General features: G+C 42.5%; 1 protein-coding gene across 3 annotated transcripts in view; it reads right to left on the bottom strand.

The window, feature by feature from the left end:
* The window catches only part of UNC80 (unc-80 homolog, NALCN channel complex subunit), a 133,095-nt gene that overhangs the window by 32,334 nt on the left and 79,779 nt on the right, over positions 1-20,982 (bottom strand). For all 3 annotated transcript variants that reach the window (XM_068407722.1, XM_068407721.1, XM_068407723.1), the window contains 16 exons: positions 20,680-20,811; positions 19,955-20,141; positions 18,817-18,948; positions 18,145-18,288; positions 16,535-16,635; positions 14,949-15,035; positions 13,970-14,153; positions 13,288-13,382; positions 12,278-12,367; positions 11,777-11,878; positions 9,507-9,687; positions 8,297-8,565; positions 5,459-5,593; positions 4,553-4,688; positions 1,603-1,699; positions 151-321 (listed from right to left, as the gene is read on the bottom strand). In XM_068407722.1, coding sequence (XP_068263823.1) covers positions 151-321; positions 1,603-1,699; positions 4,553-4,688; positions 5,459-5,593; positions 8,297-8,565; positions 9,507-9,687; positions 11,777-11,878; positions 12,278-12,367; positions 13,288-13,382; positions 13,970-14,153; positions 14,949-15,035; positions 16,535-16,635; positions 18,145-18,288; positions 18,817-18,948; positions 19,955-20,141; positions 20,680-20,811 — 2,243 coding nt within the window. The remainder of the gene's footprint in view (positions 1-150; positions 322-1,602; positions 1,700-4,552; positions 4,689-5,458; positions 5,594-8,296; positions 8,566-9,506; positions 9,688-11,776; positions 11,879-12,277; positions 12,368-13,287; positions 13,383-13,969; positions 14,154-14,948; positions 15,036-16,534; positions 16,636-18,144; positions 18,289-18,816; positions 18,949-19,954; positions 20,142-20,679; positions 20,812-20,982) is intronic.

Here is a 20,982-nt window from a genome sequence, read left to right as displayed (position 1 = left end):
TTGAGATATGGTGAAACTTGGCATTAATTTTACCATGTCTAAAACTCAACCATTATTCAAGCTAAGTTGCATATCGTGACCTCCTGTGCATTCCCTCTCCCCAAACGGATAACAAAAGGCAAGCTCAGACCTTTGAACCATATGGGTTACCTGGTGAGAACTTCTACACTGTACAAGAGGGCCTGCAAAGAGGTGGCAAGGGCAGCCATAGCAGCAATCTCCTCACGAGCTGCTGTCACAGTCTCCACTTGAGAGGTTTGTCGCTTCAGTTTTTGCAAGTAACAGGGAACCAGCGCTTCCAAGACCATCAGCATCTGGAGGCTGGAAAAATAACCGATACTTGGTTTGTTTTATTTTGTCAATCCTGAAACTCAGATCAGGTGGGGGCTTAAGTTTCTACCTGAAGACCCATGGATCTCTCACTGGCCTGTTGATTTCATTGCTTCTCACTAGACAAGCAGTCCTGGGCCAAAGAAACTCTTGGATCAGGGACTTCAGGGGGAAAATTAGCTGATGCATGAATGTCCTGGTTTGGCCCAAACCAGGCCAATTAGTCTTAGAGAAACCAAGGTCACTGCTAAATTCCTCACTGCTTATGAGTGAAGAGCCGAAGGGGGGTCGCACCTGCAGGGAGGAGCAGACAGGGCAGGTGACCCAAGATTGACCAACGAGGTATTCCATCCCATACACGTCATTCTCACTTTCCTATTTATCACTAACCCACTGCCTCCTGGAGGTGGGGCCCAGGAGGGAGGGGCCCTCCTGTCTCCCACTGATTGGTACCAGCTTTGCCAATTCTCCAGTTAAAAGCCTGCAGGTGTGATGGCAGGGGGAGCTACTGCATTTTCCCCTCTGCCTGTGCTGGGGGGAGCAACTCTGCCTGAGGAGGATTTCCAAGCTCTCAGTCTTGGTTTTGTATATATTTGTATATATTTGATTATTTCTATTATTATTGTTATTATACTCTTTTTCATTATTATAGTTTATTAAAACTGTTTTAACTTTCCAACCCATAAGTCTCTCTCCCTTTTCCCTTTCCCTTGGTGGGGGGGAGAGGGTTAACAGAGAGCATCTGCCACCTTGTTAATAGCTGGCCCAGCTTTAAACCGTGACAATGAAACAACAATAATAATAAAAACAACCTGAACTTCTGGGTATCTTCTGAGTATGTAATCCATTTGCAGGCATTCATTTTCCCTTCCAAAGACTCCTTTCTTCTCTGATTCCCTCTTGGAAACTAACCTTCTTGCTTTACCTGTTTACCTTCCCTCTCTCTGTATCTTCCTATTCTTTCCAGCTGCCTTTTTCCCCTCCAGTTCACTCTCCATTGCTTCTCTGCCAACAGAAACCTTCAGAACACAGCGTGATCCCACTTGGAAATACAGCTTATGTGTTGCTGCCATCCAGCTGAGTGCTGCAGGATTTGGAGCTGGTTCCCTCGGAAAGGTATCAACAGGCAGAGGCTTGGCCTCACAGAGAAGCCCCATGCTTGGAATGTATTTCTATATCTTCCGCCTCCATTTGTCAGCCTTGCTTTTGCATGCCATATGCAGCTTTTATGACTTTTCTGAGTCTGCACAAACCAAGAAAACAGATTAGCACCTTCTGAATGATTCAGGAGCATAGGCCACCACTGTCACACACAGCTTGATGGCTTCACTGATCGAAAAGGTCAAGTCTTCATTCCCATAGCAGAAGTCTGAGGGAGTAAGGCAATATGAAAAGACAATCACACAAACATACTGAACATGAAAGGAGCTACTACCATGTTCCTTCCTTTTTCCCCCTCTTCAATTGCTTGCTTCTCATGTTAACAATCCCTGATGGGCTCTTGATTTTTGACAGAAAAATCCTGCCATCCAAGAACTCAGTAAGTGAGAAACAGTTCTCAGGAGGTCAAATCACTGCTGAGCATAAGGCCTAGAGCTGCTACTGGAGTCCCGTTTCAAACATTACCCATCACAAGGAAAATCTTAAGCTTATATGACAAGAACATGTCACAACTTCATGACAATTTTTATGCTTCCTCTGCTTTTTCCTAGATGTTTCCACTGCACTGAAAAGTATGTTGATACATCACTGACGGCAGAAGACAGTTTTACTTCTAAAAAATCAAGACCCTTCTATACTGGTAGCCATATGGGTGCCAGCACAAAAGTGAGTCTGGTTTGCTAGTGATTTGAGAAAAAGTTTTCAAAAGCATTTAAGTCCCATACTACAAATATTACTTTGGGGATAATTAGTTCCAGGCACCCAGAAACTGAAGTATCCAAAGAAAGTGACCTGCTTAGTAGATGAGGGCAGGGCTGTGGATGTAGTCTATCTAGACTTCAGTAAGGCATTCGACACTGTCTCCCACAGCATCCTCCTGGACAAACTGGCTGCCCAGGGCTTGGATGGGTGGACTCTTCGATAGGTTAAAAACCGGCTGGATGGCCGAGCCCAGAGAGTGGTGGTGAATGGGGCAAAGTCCAGCTGGCGGCCGGTCACTAGCGATGTTCCCCAGGGCTCAGTTCTGGGGCCGCTGCTGTTCAATATCTTTATAGATGATCTAGACGTAGGGATTGAGTGCACCCTCAGTAAATTTGCAAATGACACCAAGCTGGGTGGGAGTGTCGATCTGCTGGAGGGTAGGAAGGCCCTTCAGAGGGATTTGGACAGGTTAGATAGATGGGCTGAGACCAACGGCATGAGGTTCAACAAGAACAAGTGCCCGGTCTTACACTTTGGCCACAACAACCCCATGCAGCTCTACAGGCTGGGGGAAGAGTGGTTAGAAAGTGGCCTGGTGGAAAGAGACCTGGGGGTGCTTATCGACAGCCGGCTAAACATGAGCCAGCAGTGTGCCCAGGTGGCCAAGAAGGCCAATGGCATCCTGGCCTCTATTAGGAATAGTGTAGCCAGCCGGTCTAGGGAAGTGATCGTCCCTCTGTACTCGGCACTGGTGAGGTCGCATCTTGAGTACTGTGTTCAGTTCTGGGCCCTGCACTTCAAAAAAGATGTTGAGGTGTTGGAGCGAGTCCAGAGGAGGGCGACCAAGCTGGTGAAGGGTCTGGAGGGTCTGACCTACAAGGAACGGCTGAGGGAGCTGGGGTTGTTTAGCCTGGAGAAGAGGAGGCTCAGAGGTGACCTTATTGCAGTCTACAACTACCTGAAGGGAGGTTGGAGTGAAGTGGGAGTTGGCCTCTTCTCCCGGGCAACTAGCGATAGGACAAGAGGGCACAGCCTCAAGCTTCGCCAGGGGAGGTTCAGGTTGGACATCAGGAAGAATTTCTTTACAGAAAGGGTTATTAGACATTGGAATGGGCTGCCCAGGGAGGTGGTGGAGTCACCATCTCTGGATGTGTTTAAGAAAAGACTGGATATGGCACTTAGTGCCATGGTCTAGTTGACAGGGTGGTGTAAGGGCAACGGTTGGACTCGATGATCCCTGAGGTCTCTTCCAACCTGGTTGATTCTGTGATTCTGTGTAATAGTATTTGTAATACAACTGTAGTCCCGTTTTCAGAAGTGACTTTGGTATGCAGGAGCCCAAGTCAAAGTTAAGGTCCCAAAGCATGTAAATCACTTTGAACAATGGAACTTGGAAGTCAGATGTTATTAGATAATTCTGATCTTCGTATGGAAAATACCAGGCACACAACATACTCATCTACAGTCTCACCATCAATGCACACTTGGGAATTTTCAGAGATGCCTTTGAATAACCCTGCATTGAAAACACAAAGCTTTTATATAAATGTTTACTACAATCCACAAAGAGGAAAAAAAATCTTCTGTTTCTGTACCATTTTCTATTATAGCTTGTGACATAATTATGCAGCATCATAAAATCCCAGTATATAACAAAGCTTTAACTCTAAGGCTAGACAAGTTTCACAGTCCATCAAAATCAGTATTATTTAAGCAAAGTGTAAATTTGGAAAATAAGTTGAAGATCCTTATAAAAATCATCAAAAATTACTTCCCTGCAAATCACAAAGCAGCCAAATTCTTAAATGCTGCATTGCATGGATAACTATCAAGAGACACAGTGTCCTGGATACATCATACAGCCGTATATATTCTGCTTTGTGATAAATCAACCACCCCGCTAGAACTCAGCACTGCTGAATGTCTGAATGACATCCATCATTTACTAGTCATAGTCTACCCACAGGAGAGCATGCTTTTATTTCCTGCCCACATGGAGCAGAGGAGAGGATGACACTGCTCTTGTCAACATGATACAGTTTATTAGGCATCTTTATTCTTCACCCACACATGATAAAATTCAAAATGCCAGGGGCTAGTCTCAGACTAGCACGCTCAATGAAGAAAAAACAGCTTTAGAATAAAATAAATTAATAATTCCCCTCCTGCAGAAAATATCAAAAGCATGGTGGTGATAAAGCCAACCTTAAAAGCCTCATGAGGCATAAGAAAGCCTCATGAGATATGACTGCATTCTGGGAGAAGAAAAGGGCCCTGAACAAATCATGCTGCATAAAATGCATGTTGAATCAAAAAGCAACAAACCAGAATTACTGAATAAAGGGTGCTTTGCTGTTACCTAGTGACTTGAGAGGCTTTTCTGCTTTCACCAGCTCTAAGATGTCCAAAATGTCTGGAGTATCTCCCTCTAAAGACTGCAGCAGGTCAAACAGGCACTGAGCTGACACTCCTTTGCTGGTTCCGTTTGGAGCATCCTGTTTCAATAACAGACATTCGTGGTTGATTTTCTGAGGGCCTGTGTACATCCCAGGAATCTTTATCTGGAGGTGTGGGCAACCTATTTTTTGTTGACAAAGGGCTCACATGGAGTTCAAGATCTTACTGCTATCAAACAATAAGCTGTGCCTGACTCAACAGATTGATGCTACAGTGGAAGCATGGTCTGAAAACTGCACACGGCTTTACGTCTCAGAAACAGCAGATCTTTGCTGCCCTGTGAAGGAGAAAGATGTCTGTGCTTACAGTGTCTGTGCAGTTAGATTTGGCAGTCCCACTTCAAATTAAAATTCCATTAACTTGTTTTAACTCACTACAATGTTAAAAAGTAATTAGTGAATATTTCAAAACATGGCTAATCCAGTCTTATAGTTCACATGTACTAAAACTTGGCATTAAGATTTTAGTTCCTATTGCTGGATTCTAAGAAAGGATTTGCATTTAGAGTTACAAATCATTATTGTCCTTTTACAACCTATTTATAGACAGAAATGTGAAGTGAGACCACATTTACTAGCCTGGATACCAGTGGCCCCTTCTCTCAGCATCCTGCTCAAGCAACTGATGAACAGAAGCATGCAGAAGCAAGTTCAGGAAATGGTTCTGTGCAGCACCAAGTGCAGTAAGCACATGTTCAGTAGGAACTGTGCTGCTGCTCCAGCTGTTTTCTCTTTGTGATCTCTGATGGGGGGGCTGGCTGCATACACAGGCTTCCCCACGCTGAGACTAGGGAATGGCTTTTACTCACAGGGAACTCCAGGAGAGGGGCCACACTTGCAAACAGCTGCAGAATAAAGGGCTTGCGATGGAGAACGTAGAACTGCCGGCACGCAAACTCAATCGCCTGGCGTAACTGTGGGTTGCTTTCATAGTCAGAGTATACCTGAGCAAACGAAAAAGGACATGGAAGTACTACTCCAGTGGAAGGGCTCTTCATCTCCTGACCCCAGACTGAATCAACTACAGCCTTGTCATTCCTGATATATTTGCCTAATGTTTTTAAAGATGGAGACTTGTCTGCCCTCCCTGGCAATGCATTTCAGGGACAAACTATCCTTAGAAAAAAGGCTTGCTTGTCACTCTTGAACCTTCTTTGTCACAGCTTTAGTCCATTATTTTTTGTCCTGTGTATCAGAGGTAGATTCCTTCCCTCTCCTTCCTAGAAGCACTTTACTTGTTTGAAGCCTTAATCTTCATCTTTTTCAGTTAACCAAATCCCTGTTCTTTTAGTCCTTTCTCCTATGACATGTTTTCTAGATGTACATCTCTGTTCCAGTCTGCAGTCTCTTCAATAACTGATGTTTTTTATGCGGTGCCTACAGCTGGACAGAGCCAGAACTTCAAGTCAGGACTGCTGCTGATTGGAGCAGCAGAACTATTCCATGTTTCTTTCACAAGATACAGGTCTGTGGAGTCATCCCAGAATGGCATTTGAGATCTTTTCTTTTTCTTTTTTATCCTTCAGCAGAAGGGCACTGTTGATTCATGTAGCTTCAGGTCTAGAACAACTCCAATATTCTGTCCTGCAGAAGTGCTACTGAATCAGCTGCTTTCCCTTCCAGAGTTATGTGACTGATTTATTCATAAGTAAGGACCTATGCTTGTCCAACTTGATCAGCATAATCTGTTTTTTTTTTTCCTTTTTTTTCCAGACTGTATCTCCAGTTTGTCAAGATAATTTGAACTCCTAGTCTGTCCTCGAACACACTGACAGTTCCACCCATTTTTGAGATATTTTAAGGTTTTTAGAGTGGCATTTCCTTCCTGAGGGCTGGCCACTGAAACCATGCAGCCTGTGTGTTGCCAGAGATGTGGAATTTGTTTCTCAGTTATGTAAACAGTATAAATTGCTAAGAACAACTTCACTGTGCTTCCTTCTTCTGTCTGTTCAATTGTCTGTCTGCACTTCACTGCTGGTACAAGTCCGTGGGAGGTTTGGGGTGGGGGTGGGCAGGAGTTTCTTGCTATTTGCTGGCAACAGGTAATGCTGAGATTTTATGGTAGTGCAAAAATCACACTACAGCGCAGGGCTTTTGAAGGTTTCTAGAGAATCATTAGTGTGCGAGACCTCTGCAGAGATGTATTCACTTCTCAGTAGCCTAGCAGGCCAAGGTTAGTAGGGCTTTGATACAATCTGAAGCCTCTAGCATGCTTATGAGGCCAGTCAATCACCATGGCCTGTTACACTTGAAATATCTCATTTACTTGAGAAAAGGGAAATAATTAACTGTATATGCATTTCACCAAGGAAAGTGGAAACACCTGCAACAAAAAGAGCCCTGTGGGGGTATGTGCATGGATGCATCATGAATTAAGCTATTAATGGCTGGTTCAAGCTCAGAAGTGGTAGAAGAATTTGTTTGTGATGACCACAAACAAACCAGCTGATCTTGAATGCCTGAAACAGAGATGGGAGGGTCTGCAAAACCAACAAGCTCAGCAACACTTGTGTTTTCTTTCGGAATTGCTTTTTTGCCTTCCAAGAGTGGTATTTTATTAATTCCGTAGTTAGCAATAACTGGGGGAGGGTAGGAAAGAATTACAAAACTAATTTCTCTCAGCATGAAAAGTTAAAATGAAAGGAGAGTCTTTCAAAGGACTGAATGGTTACTGCCAAGTACTTAAAGTTACTAAGTTATTTTATTTCAAAATGTCTTGTTTCTAATGAATAAACCCATGCACAGCAGACCTGGATCCAATACATACTTACCTAACCATGTAAGGCATAATATTAGAGTTTCCAGTTACTTAAGAGTTTATTTAGGTAGCTAAATTCATCTCTGGTCCTAATTATTGTGCTCTGTTAACTGTGTTAAAATGAACATCATAGGGATGTCACGGTCATTACTTCTTTTACAGAAACAATATTTTTTTTCTATATTTGCATTATAATACTAAATCTCTAGATATTATCTTCAAGCCCTGCAGAAATAATCTTTTTGTCTGGAAAAGAACTATATCGTGTTTTTTTTTATTTTCAGTATCTGATTTTTCTCAAATGTCAACAGGAAAAAAGGCATACTTGTACACCTCAAAGTGAAAGGAATTCCACCTCTAACACTTGCAATATTTGTCATCACTCACATGAAAAGTCAACATATAGTTTTTCATAAACACTTAGTGTTATTTTCTGTTGCTATTTAAACTGTAGATAATACAATTATCATACTTAAAGAAGTGAATATAATTTAGTTTCAGTCAGCAAGTAGCAAATCCAGATATTTCAACTATTCCCCAAATTTCAGCCATCCCTGAAGGAAAAAACACTGAGGGACACTCAACGTCCAAAATTTTCCAGAAATTTCACATTTCTGTGTGAAAGTACATAGTAAGGGAAACAGACATTCATTTATTTAACATAAAGAAGAATAGAAAATGTAGTCTTTTACTCAAGAAGAAAAGGGAATGTAGTCTCAGGAATGCTGATTTGGGCTGTTCCACCCTGATCTGTTGTTTGTCTTGGGGTTCCCAAAATCTGTGACCTCACCAGGACTCAGCAGTTTAAAGTTTGCCCATTAATAGTCAGTTTTATAACCAAGTGCTCGCTTGGAAGTCTTCCCTCGTATTGTTCATGGAAATGGCTCACCTGCAACATGCTGGGGAGGACCCACTGGTAGCCACTGAGGGAGAAGAGGTGGTTAAAGTGCACAGCTGTGTTGATGACTGTGGCAGCGTACTGCCTCAGCAAGGCACTGTCCTCAGGGTGCAGGATCAGGGCACCGTTGAAGACGTTCAAGAACAGCATGATCTCATCTCCCCAGGGGAACTCGCTGGGCATGCCAAGGAACATCTCCTCCAGCAGCTTAATCCACAAGCTTTTCTGAAGAGTGTCCAGACCAAAGAGCTCTTTCCCAGCTGCAGGGGGGAAAAGGCAACAGCAATAAACTCTGTCCACCACAGCCAGTCTCACAACATTCCCAGAGGCCAAAGGCCTCTGCAAAGAACCATCCCACAACACTAACCATTGTTCTGCCTTTTAAAATTATCTCATCCATCCTGTTCTTTTGGAAGTGCCCACAGGGCTTGAGCAAACCTTGACTAAAAGCAACACATGGAAAGATGAAGAATGACGAACATCACACAGCTCATTAAATCTGCTCCCCACTGGTTGGAAATTCTCTTAAAAAGCAAAAGCAGGTCTGAGCTTGTACATGCATCATTTGCCCCACACAACCTGAATGACTGTGTGGATCTATGTTGAATTTTTATCCTTCAAGTGTCCCACACATTACAGGAAATTGATGCAAAGTCACAATAAAGCTTCTGAAAGCAAGTGCCTTTAGGGCCTGTTACAGAACTTGCCAATGCTTACTATCCTGCAACAGTGGCCTGTTTAATCCCCAAGTCGGGCTGGAAACCCTAGTTGACTTTCAGAGCAAAGTTTCTAAAAAGAGAGCTGTTTCTATATCCCTGTTGCAGAATTTGCCCATTCTTCATTGAAAGTCTGTTGCTTCCTCAAAGTGGATGTCAAAAGACTCTGAGCAATTCTTTTTAGGTGCAGTTATGCTACTGGACACACTATTCCAAATGTAGTTTCATGCATAATTTTAATAAATAATTATAACTTATTCTCATTTGGGTCCAAAGAAAGTAGCTTTGTCTGGAGACCTCTAACAGCAAAGCCCTTCCTGCTGTTCTGCTTACAAACCAACAGCCATGTATCATTTTCCCTAGGAAGAGATTTATCAGCTTTCAGTAATGCTGCAAGTCTACATGTTTCTAAGGCAAATGAAGTGCTTCACAGAAATCTTCTGGGCCCTGTACAACCAACAGAGAAAGCTACCAAAAGGCCATACCTTGGGGATCACTGAAGAGTGAGAACTCAGCATCAATGGCACTTCGGGGAAATGAAGGCAAGCGGAGGAGGTCTTCCTGGAGCATAGATACATGGGACTGCTTGTGGGCAGTAGGGATTTTCTGTGTGAGCGATATGAGGAACAACACCCGCCCCACCTCTTCTAGCTTGCGGGTGAACACCTGAGAGAGCAAAAGAGACAAGGATCAGAATCAGTCTGATCAAGAAGTTCTTTACAACGTATATGCGTTTTTCTAGGTTAGCTTCCATGGCTGTCTCTGGTGGGAGGGATGCTGCACTCATGGCCCAGAGAAACCTGAAATGCTGCACCTTTCTGCTAGAAGTTGCGTGACCACTGTTCTTCAGCCCAGCTCCACAGAGATGGATCATGTTTGTAAAAGAGGTTTTAACAACACTCTCTGTTTCAGCCTTGTGGAGGACCCTGAGTGGTTGTCAAACACTTTGCAACTGTGCCATGTGGTCTTTTGTAGCTTAATGTAAGCTTTGACAGTTTGAGCTCCAAGGTGGTCAGAGGCAAACCAACTCCAAACTGAAAGCCATACAGTTGCAGTTGCTCTCTGCAAGGTCTTAAGACTATAGTCAGCATGAGGTTGCAATTGTTATCTGCCTTCTGGGTTGAGGCTGGCTCATGTTTGGCCATAGAAAGTACATGTACAGTTGCAAGAGAAAAGTAGTCATAAAACAAAGCAGATCAGATTCTGAGTTACTGCAAATGAGCAAAGTCCTGCTGACTTCAGATTATCACTTCTGGTTTACACCAACTGGGAAACTGAGTTCCATTCTACCAGCCTCCTTTGAACTTCTGACTGGTATGACTAGTCAGACTAGCTATTTTATTTTGATGCTAAAAGTAACCATAAGGCAGAGTGATGTTCAGTAGTAGAAGCAACTGTCTTTGGAAGCAGTTTTGAGACAGCTACTGGGATGAAGCCAAAACTTGAAGCATGTGGCTTAACATGTGACAAAGCTCAGCTTCCCACGTCCTGCAGTTGCTATGACCTTGCTCCGAAGTACACTTAGCTTAGAATTGGGTGCTCAATCAACCAATAGTAAAGAAAGTACTTTCCATGGATGGCTGCTCTGTGGGTAGACTCTGCAGTGCTGTTTTCTTTGCTGAAGTTGGATGTTGTCCAGCAACTTCTTGCATGACTACAGAGAGCCTGGTAGATGCTTGATTTAAGTTTTACCTTAGAAATATTTTGGCATCTAAGTACTCTAAATAGAAAAATGTAGAGTGTAAAATAATGCCCTGACAAAGCATGACAATTCAATCTTTTGGGGTCATGTAGGGCATATCAGACTCCGCTATTTGATACATGGGACACATCTGGAACCACAGTGAGAATAACTTCTGCCAGAGAAGCAACCAAAATGATCCCAAGTAATTTCAGATTTTTATAGACTTTCTACTGACAGATGCAGCACATGAAATATTTCCCTTCTGTACCGTACACATATGAGACACCATTAACTATATTTTCCATTATTTTAGATGCTGTTCCCTCTTAAGCAGCTTCATAGCTGCTTTTTGTAACCATTCCTGATGATATTTTCCTGTCCCTGCACTCACATTGCCAGGGACACAACTACAGTAGCTGTTTTTTGGCTAGAATAATACAACTGTTAATACCAAACTCATACAGTTTAACCACATTCCCCCCTCCTTTTTATTTCCTGCTTATTACCATCCTTTACAGATACAGCTAGAGCAACTTTTCCCTAAACACTCAACCCTGTGCTACTGAGACAAATTTGCTAAAAGACTAAGCAAAGTAAAAGACCAGCATCTGAGAGCAGGACGAGGAAGAGAGGCAGGTAACATTGTCTACAGTGAGAGGACAGAGAGGAAGGGAGAACAGGTAATTCCTGCTCCACAGCCAGATGGACTTGCGGAGAAAAGGTCTTAAATGGGTTCCTAAAGAGCCAGAGGTCATGTTAAAGAAAGGAATAAGCAAGTCTTGAAGCTGAGGCAACTGAAGCTCTTCTGGCCAAGTGTAGGAGAACGCAAAATGATCCAACTAAAAGAAGCTGGTTGGAGAGAGCGGGAGGGAATTCACATTGTGTTCTTTGACTCTTCTTAAAATACCATACACCTGTGCAGTGGCACCAGAGCAGATTTCATGCCAATTGCTATTTCTCCAGCAAATCTCTCTATCTGCATGCAGCATGATTGAAGGCCTTTAAAAGGAAAGGAAAGGTTTATTTACAGGGTTTGTTTCTGGGCAGAGGTGTTTGGTGACAGTAAGATACCTGCTTCTGAATGAGCTCTTGACCCTTTTCTGGATGCATCTGCACCAGGTTGAGCTGGGGAGAAACTGACCTCCGGAAAGGATAAATGTCACGGACGTAGGTCTGCCAGGAAAGGAAACAAGTGTATTTTAAAGAAACGCAATTGTAACAGCATCACTCAACAGGATTGAATAAAAGGCCCTTCAGTCCTTTCGGAAGCTTTTGGGTAGGGGCTTTCAGACAGTGTCAGGAATCATGGAAGAGCATAAACAGAAGAGAAATTTGCTCTTTTCTAAGAAAGTTAGACATTAATGACTTAAGAGCAAGGGAATCCATTTCTGCTTCTTCCCTCTTCTGTCAAACTCCAATCTTTCACCACACAAAACTAAACCAAGATGTGGTGCCCATAGGACAGAATCCTGTCTGTTTATGGGCTGCTTGTTCTACTTTCGATAACCCCGATGTTTAAAAAAGGGACAAGATGGAAAGAACAAAGTCATCTGGACCTGACCTTTGCCTTACCTTGTTGTAATGAATAAGATTCCATCGCTTATCCATTAAAAAGTAATGAGAAGACTGCGTTTCAGGTATGTTAAAAAACTCCAAACACTCCTGAAAGGGAAGAAAGAAAAACATTCTGTTACTTATTAGCTGCTTGTCTAAGACCACAATATCCAAAAGAAGAATATCCAGCTAATAATGTATAAAGGCACAAACCTGCATGCCTTAGGCTGGTACACTCTTCCGTGATTAATTCTTAATTTCTTTTTTTAATCATAAAGTATATGAATATGTTTGTGATAATAAAGGCATGCTGATATCACAGTCCTGAAGACTGATGTTACTTATTTCGATGTCTTCATATAGCACATAGTTGTCTGGCTATACGAGCCACATGCATATAGCAGCTTCCATTTCCATACTATGTATTTATTAAGCTTCAGTGATAGGTGATGTACAGAGACACTAAAGTTCCAGTCCTTCAGAGCACTGAGATGTGTGATTGCTGTTAAAATTTAACATAGTTGGAGAAACTGAAAACTTTTACAAACCTGTTTCCTATCTGGCTCAGTTAAGGTCATCCAGGAAATCTTTGGCAGAAAAGGGAACTGACCTCACCTCTCCCAGATCTCAAGATATCATTGTGGCCACTGAACCATCATTTCTGCTCTGATCTTGATCATACTTTTTAGTCTTTAGTGTTGATAAAACCAAACACTTAAATGGTTTATGTATTTATCCAAAGGATAGTACACAGCAAATACCCAACAAACAGCAGTGTCTTCAAATGCAGTTGCATTTGTGGGGTTTTGGCTGTCTGTGAGGTCAGGGCATTTCTATTAGCCTTTAATATGGGATCCTGTTTCTTGCAACCAAGCTCTCCTCATATGGAGACAGAAATGTCTGTCACAGCAAAACTTCTCTCCCCCACACTGAAACAGAACAATCAGGCAGAATGTATTGCTAGCATACAGGTATGGCAGGTAAATGTACTATTAAGCATTTTGTCCAGTTCAAAAACTCACTCCTACCTTCAGAAGAGCCTCAAACTGTGTGTCCTCATGGACTGGTAACTGAGTTGGGATGTCACACTCATTCTGTCCATGCACGACAAGGGTCTTTGTGCCTAAAGGAAGAAAAGCAGTTGCATTCTCCCTGGCAATTTCAATTTCAAAAGACTGCCCACGGAGGAAAAGTTGGTAGTTAAAATTCATTCCTGGGCGGGCAGACAGACAATGTCGGTCCTGTCTGGAATCCATTATGTAGTGTTAGCATAGTCTCACACTTCCACAGTTAATGATAAATCGATCTGTTCCTAAAGGATTGATCCAGCTTTAGCAGCAACTGTCACTCTGAGGAAGTAACAAACCTAAAAGGTCAAATCTGTTTTTCAGCAAGATGTCCCTTGCCTGAGTCATGACATCCTAAGCTTACAGCATGCCCTTCTTGGGCTTTCTCAAAGCTCTGGGTGGAAAAAACTGTTCTAATTCACTTTCTGTTTGCTTCTTTTAGAGCTCTTAAAGTGCCTTTCTGAATCTTAGGGAACTAGAGGTGAAATTTACTGACTGAATCCTCAACTCAAGGAAAACTGACTTAGAATACGCAGCTATTTGTAGCAGATCTTTGTCTGATCCAGTTCTGATGGATCTACTTTTTGGTAGAGGGGCTCGTGAACTTGGAAGTGAAGGAGATTTTAAGACTCATTTCTTATACCTGGCATAGAGGCAGTCACGAGCAGCTTCACTTCACACTGTTCCTTCTTCATAGTCTGTTTGAGATCTTTGAAGAACAGTCCTTCTACATAACCCACCACTTCCCAAAGGAAGGTAAGTGTGGCAGAAATAGCATCCATGCCCCATTCACATGGAGTGCGTACAAAATACATGATCAGTCCTACCTGCAGGTAATAAGTAAGAGGAATATCAGGTTATACACACTCTTAGCTGTACAGAGCATAGTATAAACACAGAACAAGAATATTGTTCTTCTACCTTTCTTCACTCAGAGGGATCAACTCATTAAACTTGCGTCCTGAAAGTTTATACATACTATGGAACAATCTGCCTGTACTATTCTTCCTTCTAGAGACGGGTGGGGGCAAAAAGTACTGTTGCAGCCCAGCCTTAAAAGCCATTGTAGATGAGGAAAAGGGAGAGCCTCTGCAGTAAGAGAATTCCAATGCCTTCTGCTCTGATGTGCTGGCACACAGACAACTCACGAACAACAGAGGGCTCCTGGAGTAGCATACATCTTGTCTGTTTTTTCATCTCCCAACTGAAAGAACTGCAGCAAATGCATTTTCCACAATCTAGAAATAAGCTACTACATTTGCTCCAATAGGAGTGTCCAAGAGTAAAGCTCTTTATGAATCAAAATTAAGTAAAAAATTAAAGGTTTCTGGCACCGGGATCCTTTTATTAGTCTACAACTCATTGTCCGTGGTTCAATTCAGGAATCCATGACATGTTGCTTAGGGGTTTAATAAGAAGTTAAAGGTTCCTTTTCCTCTTTCTAGAAGGAATGAAAGGCTGGTGTAAGCCTGGTGACTTGCACCTACAGCCAGAAGCAGATATGAGCTATAAAGGAAAAGCTAAGAGCATTTATTTCCTTGCAGATTGTGACATTAACTTCTCAGGACACATACGGGCAGAGTGAGATTCTGGGCTGCACAGTGGACCCACAAGCTACTCACCAAGTAGTTAAAGAGGATATGAGATGTCTGGGCAGGGAAGTCTCCAATGTTCAACAAAAGCTTCCTTAACATATACATCAGCTCATCCTGGAAGAAGAGCAAATGGTTTTTCTTTCTCTCACAAAATGGAGAATGGGTTTCTCCCTTTTGTCCTCCCTGGTTTTGTTTCTTCCCATTTTTCCATATTCCCTTGTTCAGTTCTGTCTCTTGGTGCATGAAGTAGAACTATATGCTTGTGACTGCTCCCACATTTCCCAAAATAAGGCCCAGGGCACAGCACCCAGGTCAATGTTTTGGGTTTGTTTTTTTTTGTGTGTGTGTTTAGTTGGTTTTTTTTTTTGTTGTTTTTTTTTTTTTCTTTTCCTGAGAAAGGCCAGTACCTCCTATTGCAATTTGTACTGACTGTAGCATCCTGATTCTGCACTCCTCTCCCTGTGATAATCCCTGTGTTGCTTATCACAACAAATGACTGCCTAGATGATCTGAGAAATCTAGTTCAGCTCAACTTAATAGCTGTGGCTGCTGGGTAGGAGGTGCGGGCGGAATCTAACTTTTCTTCCTTCAGAGGCTGCCTGCTTTAAATGTAGACTAATACATTTCTTATGGTGGGACGGGGGCATAGAGGGGAAGGAATCTCACTAAGGACAGACAGGCTGTATCATAAATTTCTTCTGTGGCCCTCATTATCCTCTTAACCCACAGCAGATTTGAGCTAGTGTTATGGGTATGAATATGCATAGGACAACCCATGCCAATGATACATCTGCTGAAAGCTTCCAAGGAAATACACCTGTTATCTGTGTTCTGTACTCATGGTTGTAGTGGGCCTATGAAGAGACGGTAAAACATCAGACTATGATAGCTCAGAGGCCTCTGAGGCTGAACAACGTATAGCTTCCCTCTTAAAGATACTCAACAAAGAGAAGTGACCCTCTGAACTTAAATAGAAGCTTTGGGGACTATGGCTGAGAAGTCTCAGGAATAGTGAGGCCACTGAGACCTGATTACTCAAGGAACTGAAAAGCAGCCTTTCCTGCCCTTTCTCAAGGTTTAATATTCATTTTGTAATCAGTTCTTAGGTGGTGGCTTGGAAGATGAGGACAGTGATATTATCAATATCATACACCAATTATGCAGTTGAGAAAGTGGTATGGAGAGTCTCACTGCCTTTCATCCAGTCAGAACTGGTATGCCTTTCTTCCATAAGGCTTAGCCATGGCACTAGAAAGCGGTCTAATAAGCCAGGGAGAGACAAGGCCACCCCCATCTTTCAGAGGAAGCTGAACAGAGCGACATGGATGGAGGCAATATTGCCTATGTTAGATAGAAAAGTTGTGCTTCACTAAGCGCTGTTCAAAGCTTGGCTTAGAGCAAGTCAAATCCTTAGTGGTGGTAAATCAGCTATGTCCCATTTACATTAATGGACAAAGACTGAAACCAACTGATGATATTGCCTAAAAGACTTTAAGCTACGTTATAATAGCAAATGTTCTTCTCCAGTGATGCCCACAGAGTGATTCTGCTGGCAGCTGTGCTCTCCCTGCTCTAAGCAATACATACACCCACTGGGGAGAGGAAGAGTTTACCTGTCGGTTGCTGATTGTGAGCTTCTCAAGGAAATGGCGCAGAACTGTAGAGGGGTCTTCAATTAAGCAGTTCCACAGGACCTGCTGAGCAACAGCGCTTACTGTAAAAGAGAAAGAAAACAAGGTCAGAACCATCTCCCTTGGAAAAGCCTTGAACTGGTACACTTAGATGCAAACGTTCCTAACCTTCTGCCCCAACTATCATGTTTTATGCTGAAACACACAGGACTCTCTTTGAGGCACTAGGGTTCCTGGTCACCAGTGCAGTCACCTCAAGCAATAATGACAGGTCTAATATTTGAACCTTCCTTAACTACTGCTGATATGACAGGAAGCACTTCACCACTGTAGTCAGAAGAATAATAAAGAAATAAGTATTTGGATTCACAACTCCAGATGGACAAATCTGGCAATTAAAAACCATGATTTCATGTACTTTTTTGTTCATCCATAGAAGTTCAATTTCATGGTGATTCATTGAGTGATTTTATCTGGTATTGGTGAACAGTATTAGATAGTCAGTAGGGAATTGTGTTGATGATCAGCTCCCCAAAGTGTAATTAATTGCAGGCCTGTGAAGATCAACAACAGAGAATTATTCATTATTTTGTTTTCAGTACTCAGTTCCTGATCACAAAATGACACATACATTATTTAGGTGTCTGACTACATCCACCCAAAACTGAATACAAAATGTAACAGAAAGTTAAATGTGTAATCAGCTGACATGATGAGTGATGAGAAAGGAAGGAAGGGCAACAGTCCACCATCTATAAACATCTTAGAGAAACAAATACAGAAAAATGCATTATTACTTTACAAATACATCACAGACCAGAACCAAAATGTTCAAGCTGCATATAGGTAGCTTTCCATTTGTCATAGGATCAAAGAAATATCGGTGGGAATAGACCTCTGGAGGTCTCTAGTCCAAGCCCTGCTGGGAGCCGGACTGTCACCAACACCAGATAATGTCAACCATGGCTTTGACTGGCCAAGGCTTGGTAACTGCTGTGGATGGAGAATCCACAGAAACTACACTGTGCTCCTGGTTATGAAGTTCCTTCCAAATTTCTAACCTGAACTTTCCAAGTTGTAACCTCTAAGTTAGAGTTCCTCTAACTCTTTGTTTCCTTTTCATCACACAAACAAGCCCAGCTTCTGACATCACTCCTCACAGAACACCTGTTTCAGGCCTCTTACCATACTGGTATCCACCCACTAGACCCTTTGCAGCTTCTCAACATCTGTCTTGAATTGTGGGCTTTTTTAGGGCCCCAAAAGAGCAAAAAACCCCAAAACCAAATACAAATCATGAAGAAAAAAAGGAAAAACCTTACAAAGTCACATTTCTGTTGTGATTCTACTTTCAAATAGTTTGTGAGCATTTAATAGATTATTCATTAACTTTTTAACAAACATATATACTCATAAAAATATATAGCACATAATACTTCTAGGAAACATGAACTGTGAGCAAATACAAGGTTGTGTTACACCTCTTTTCCACTTTAGTTATGGCACCTAACAAACGTAAGCCATTGTTCAAAGTGCTGGCAGGTTCTGCCACCCTTGAGAAAAATCCCTTGAAGTTTAATCTAGGTTAGTACCAGCTACTCCATCCTCCCGGACTTCTCCATCTTCCATCAAATGGACAATGGGGAGCACTGCTGCACAGATGCATGCTGGAAACACAGCTTGAGGTGGCTGTGGCACATGATGGTTTGGAGTATGCTCTGTAGTGTGTTCTTCATCTGGAGCAGTAAGAAGAGTAGAAGGTGAGTGTTGGTGAATAAGCTGTGGTATTATCCAGGCAGGTTAGATAAACATTTATGTTAGGTGCTGTACAAACAGAACAAAATGATAGGCTGTCTGATCACTGTGCAGGCACAGCAGGTTTACTGCTATCTCCAAGAAGAAACTGAGCCTCCAGCCAACTTATTGATCAAGAATTTTCATTGTAAATATGTATTTTTTTTCAATTTACATTTCTCTTCTTGTAGGGAACCCACTTTATTTTTGATGAAATCCCATTTCATTACCATTTTTCAGCTAGAGTGCTCTCCATGGCACTACTCTCTAAACAAAACATGAGAGGTAAGGGAAGACATTGTGACAGCAGAGGTGAATAAAATAATGCAGGGCAGTAATTTATTATAAAGTGGCTCAAGCTTGGGAATACCCTCAGCAAAAGGAAATGACACCAGCTTTATGGGTCAACAGGAAAGGCTTCCAGTGAATGAAATCCTAGGAAAGGATACTTCAACGTGAAGTCAACCCACCTTCTGCACTGACTGCTGACCTCACTGACCAGACAGAGCCACGGCGGAAAGAATAGTTCCTATGAGATGTACTGGAGGTGCAGGAAGGACTCACAGAGAGACGGCGGGAGGCCAGGTTGGCGACTTCTTCTACTGACAAAGAGAACGGGAAATGTCAATCCAGATCCAACTGACAGACTTTAGGGAACTTTCTGAAGGACAGTACTTAAAACCAAATTGGAACATTGAAAATTCAAGTCAGGTAACACTCAAAGGCACTATTTAAAATCTATAAAGATCAGTTGGATAGGTAATTTGCTCATGCTTTGGGAACCAGCAGAGCATTGTTCCATGAGAGTGATCAGTGCTTTGGTGTGACTGAGTCAGCTCTATACTTCTTTTCATCTACATCCTGTTAACCATCATGGTTGCTGGTGCTTAGTGTTTCCTAAGAATTGAGATTTCTGCTCACAGATTTCCCAATGTATGTTTAGATCTGAACATCACTGTACTCACCTAATGGCACATACTTTGGAATGCCTTTAATGAAATCTTTGTGCTCTGTTAGCCTGGACGAATGAAAATCCACACCCAAAGACTAAGCTTTTCCTGACTCATGCCATGTAACTTTGGCCATCTGAAAGCTTGGTACTGAGGTTCAGCTGGTCATCTAGGCTCCCCCAGTAGTCACCATAAAGGTAGAAAATTCCAGAGGCAATTCAGCCTATCTTAAGCTATGTGTCTTAAGACAGATAGATACTTCCAAAGGGTGATTCCTACCACCCTTTAATTATTAAAGGGTTAAAATTAGGAAAGACAAATTTCATTCCTAGTGTCACATATTCTCATGGTGTTAAATCCTGCAGGGTGCTGGGAGCTTTGAGATATGAAATGTTGGCAAGTTCCACTAAAGCTGGGGGTAAGGGACTTCAGGTCACACAGTGAACACACAATATGTCCAAGGTTTTGTGTTTTTCTTGCTCTAACTTTTGATTACACTTTTTCTCAATGACTTGGACTCTTCAACAAATGGATGTGGTTGTGACTTTCCTAACACTAACAATCAATGTTCCTGGACATCACACCCCTAAGCAGTGCTCTATGATGGTGGCAGGTGCTCTCAGGTTCCTGGAATGCAGTTCCTGGCCCTGGAGCACACCTTCTTCTTCCTGCTCTGAGCTTGGTGTGCAGGTTGGCTCATAGCAGGCCTCCTGAGTGATGGGGATGGCAGTGATAAGACTGGCTTCCCGGCCCAGGCGTTTCTTCTCTTCCTCCTGCTGCAGGTTTTTCAGTATGTGCTCTGCTCGCTGATGGGAACGTGACACAGCTCTGGCTGAAAATGACTTCTGTCAGAAAGAAAAGAGAAGAAACACAGCCTGAAGCTGTTAGTTGAGATGCACACATCCTGCATTTTCTGCTAGAGACCTCAGTGACATTCAGCAACTCCATTTCTAAATACAAATCAGACTAGTGCTAGCTGAACAGAGATTCCCCAGGAGACTCCTCCTGGAGCTATGTCTACATTAAGCCTTGGTGCATACTTCTCGCAAGAGACACCACATGAACCAGTGCAGAGAAAATAGTCTGCCAGGCAGTTCAAGTGAGCTAATCTTCTCTTGGAGAGAGAACAGCTGCGTGCTCCTAAGATCTGAGTTACTGTCTCTCACAGGGATACGATATGCAGTACATTACCTCAGTGAATAAACAGAAAAGCCTTATGCCCATATAGAAAATTCTGTGTGCCCTACACGAACTGTGTACTAGATTTTTCCCAGCTGAGGAAGACAAGAAAACTCAGAGTTTAGCCCACATATTTTGGCTTTAGCTTCCCCCATGCCGCTACAGAGAAAAAACAGTGCTTACTCTCACAATGTGTCTGCTTACCGACTGATCTTCATTTATAGGATCTTGCACACTCCCGCTGCACTGAGGGACCCAGGGAGGGTCAAACATTGGCACAGATGGCATCCCCAGGACAGGAGAAGGCAGAGTGAAGTTTATACTTGGAGGAGGGATCTAAACAAAAGCATAAGAGACATTTTGTTACATCAGACTATTATTAATGTCGGTACTGCTAATTAAACATGAGCATAAGTACCCAAGACATTAATTACCTCTGCAAATTTTTCCCAACTCTATCTCACTACCCTGTAACATCATGTATGAAACACACTTCTGTCTTTCTCT

This window comes from Nyctibius grandis, chromosome 9, assembly GCF_013368605.1.
Source record: "Nyctibius grandis isolate bNycGra1 chromosome 9, bNycGra1.pri, whole genome shotgun sequence".
NCBI classification, from domain to species: domain Eukaryota; kingdom Metazoa; phylum Chordata; class Aves; order Nyctibiiformes; family Nyctibiidae; genus Nyctibius; species Nyctibius grandis.
The sequence above is the reverse complement of the archived record's forward strand: the minus strand, read 5'-3'. Positions and strand labels throughout refer to the sequence as shown.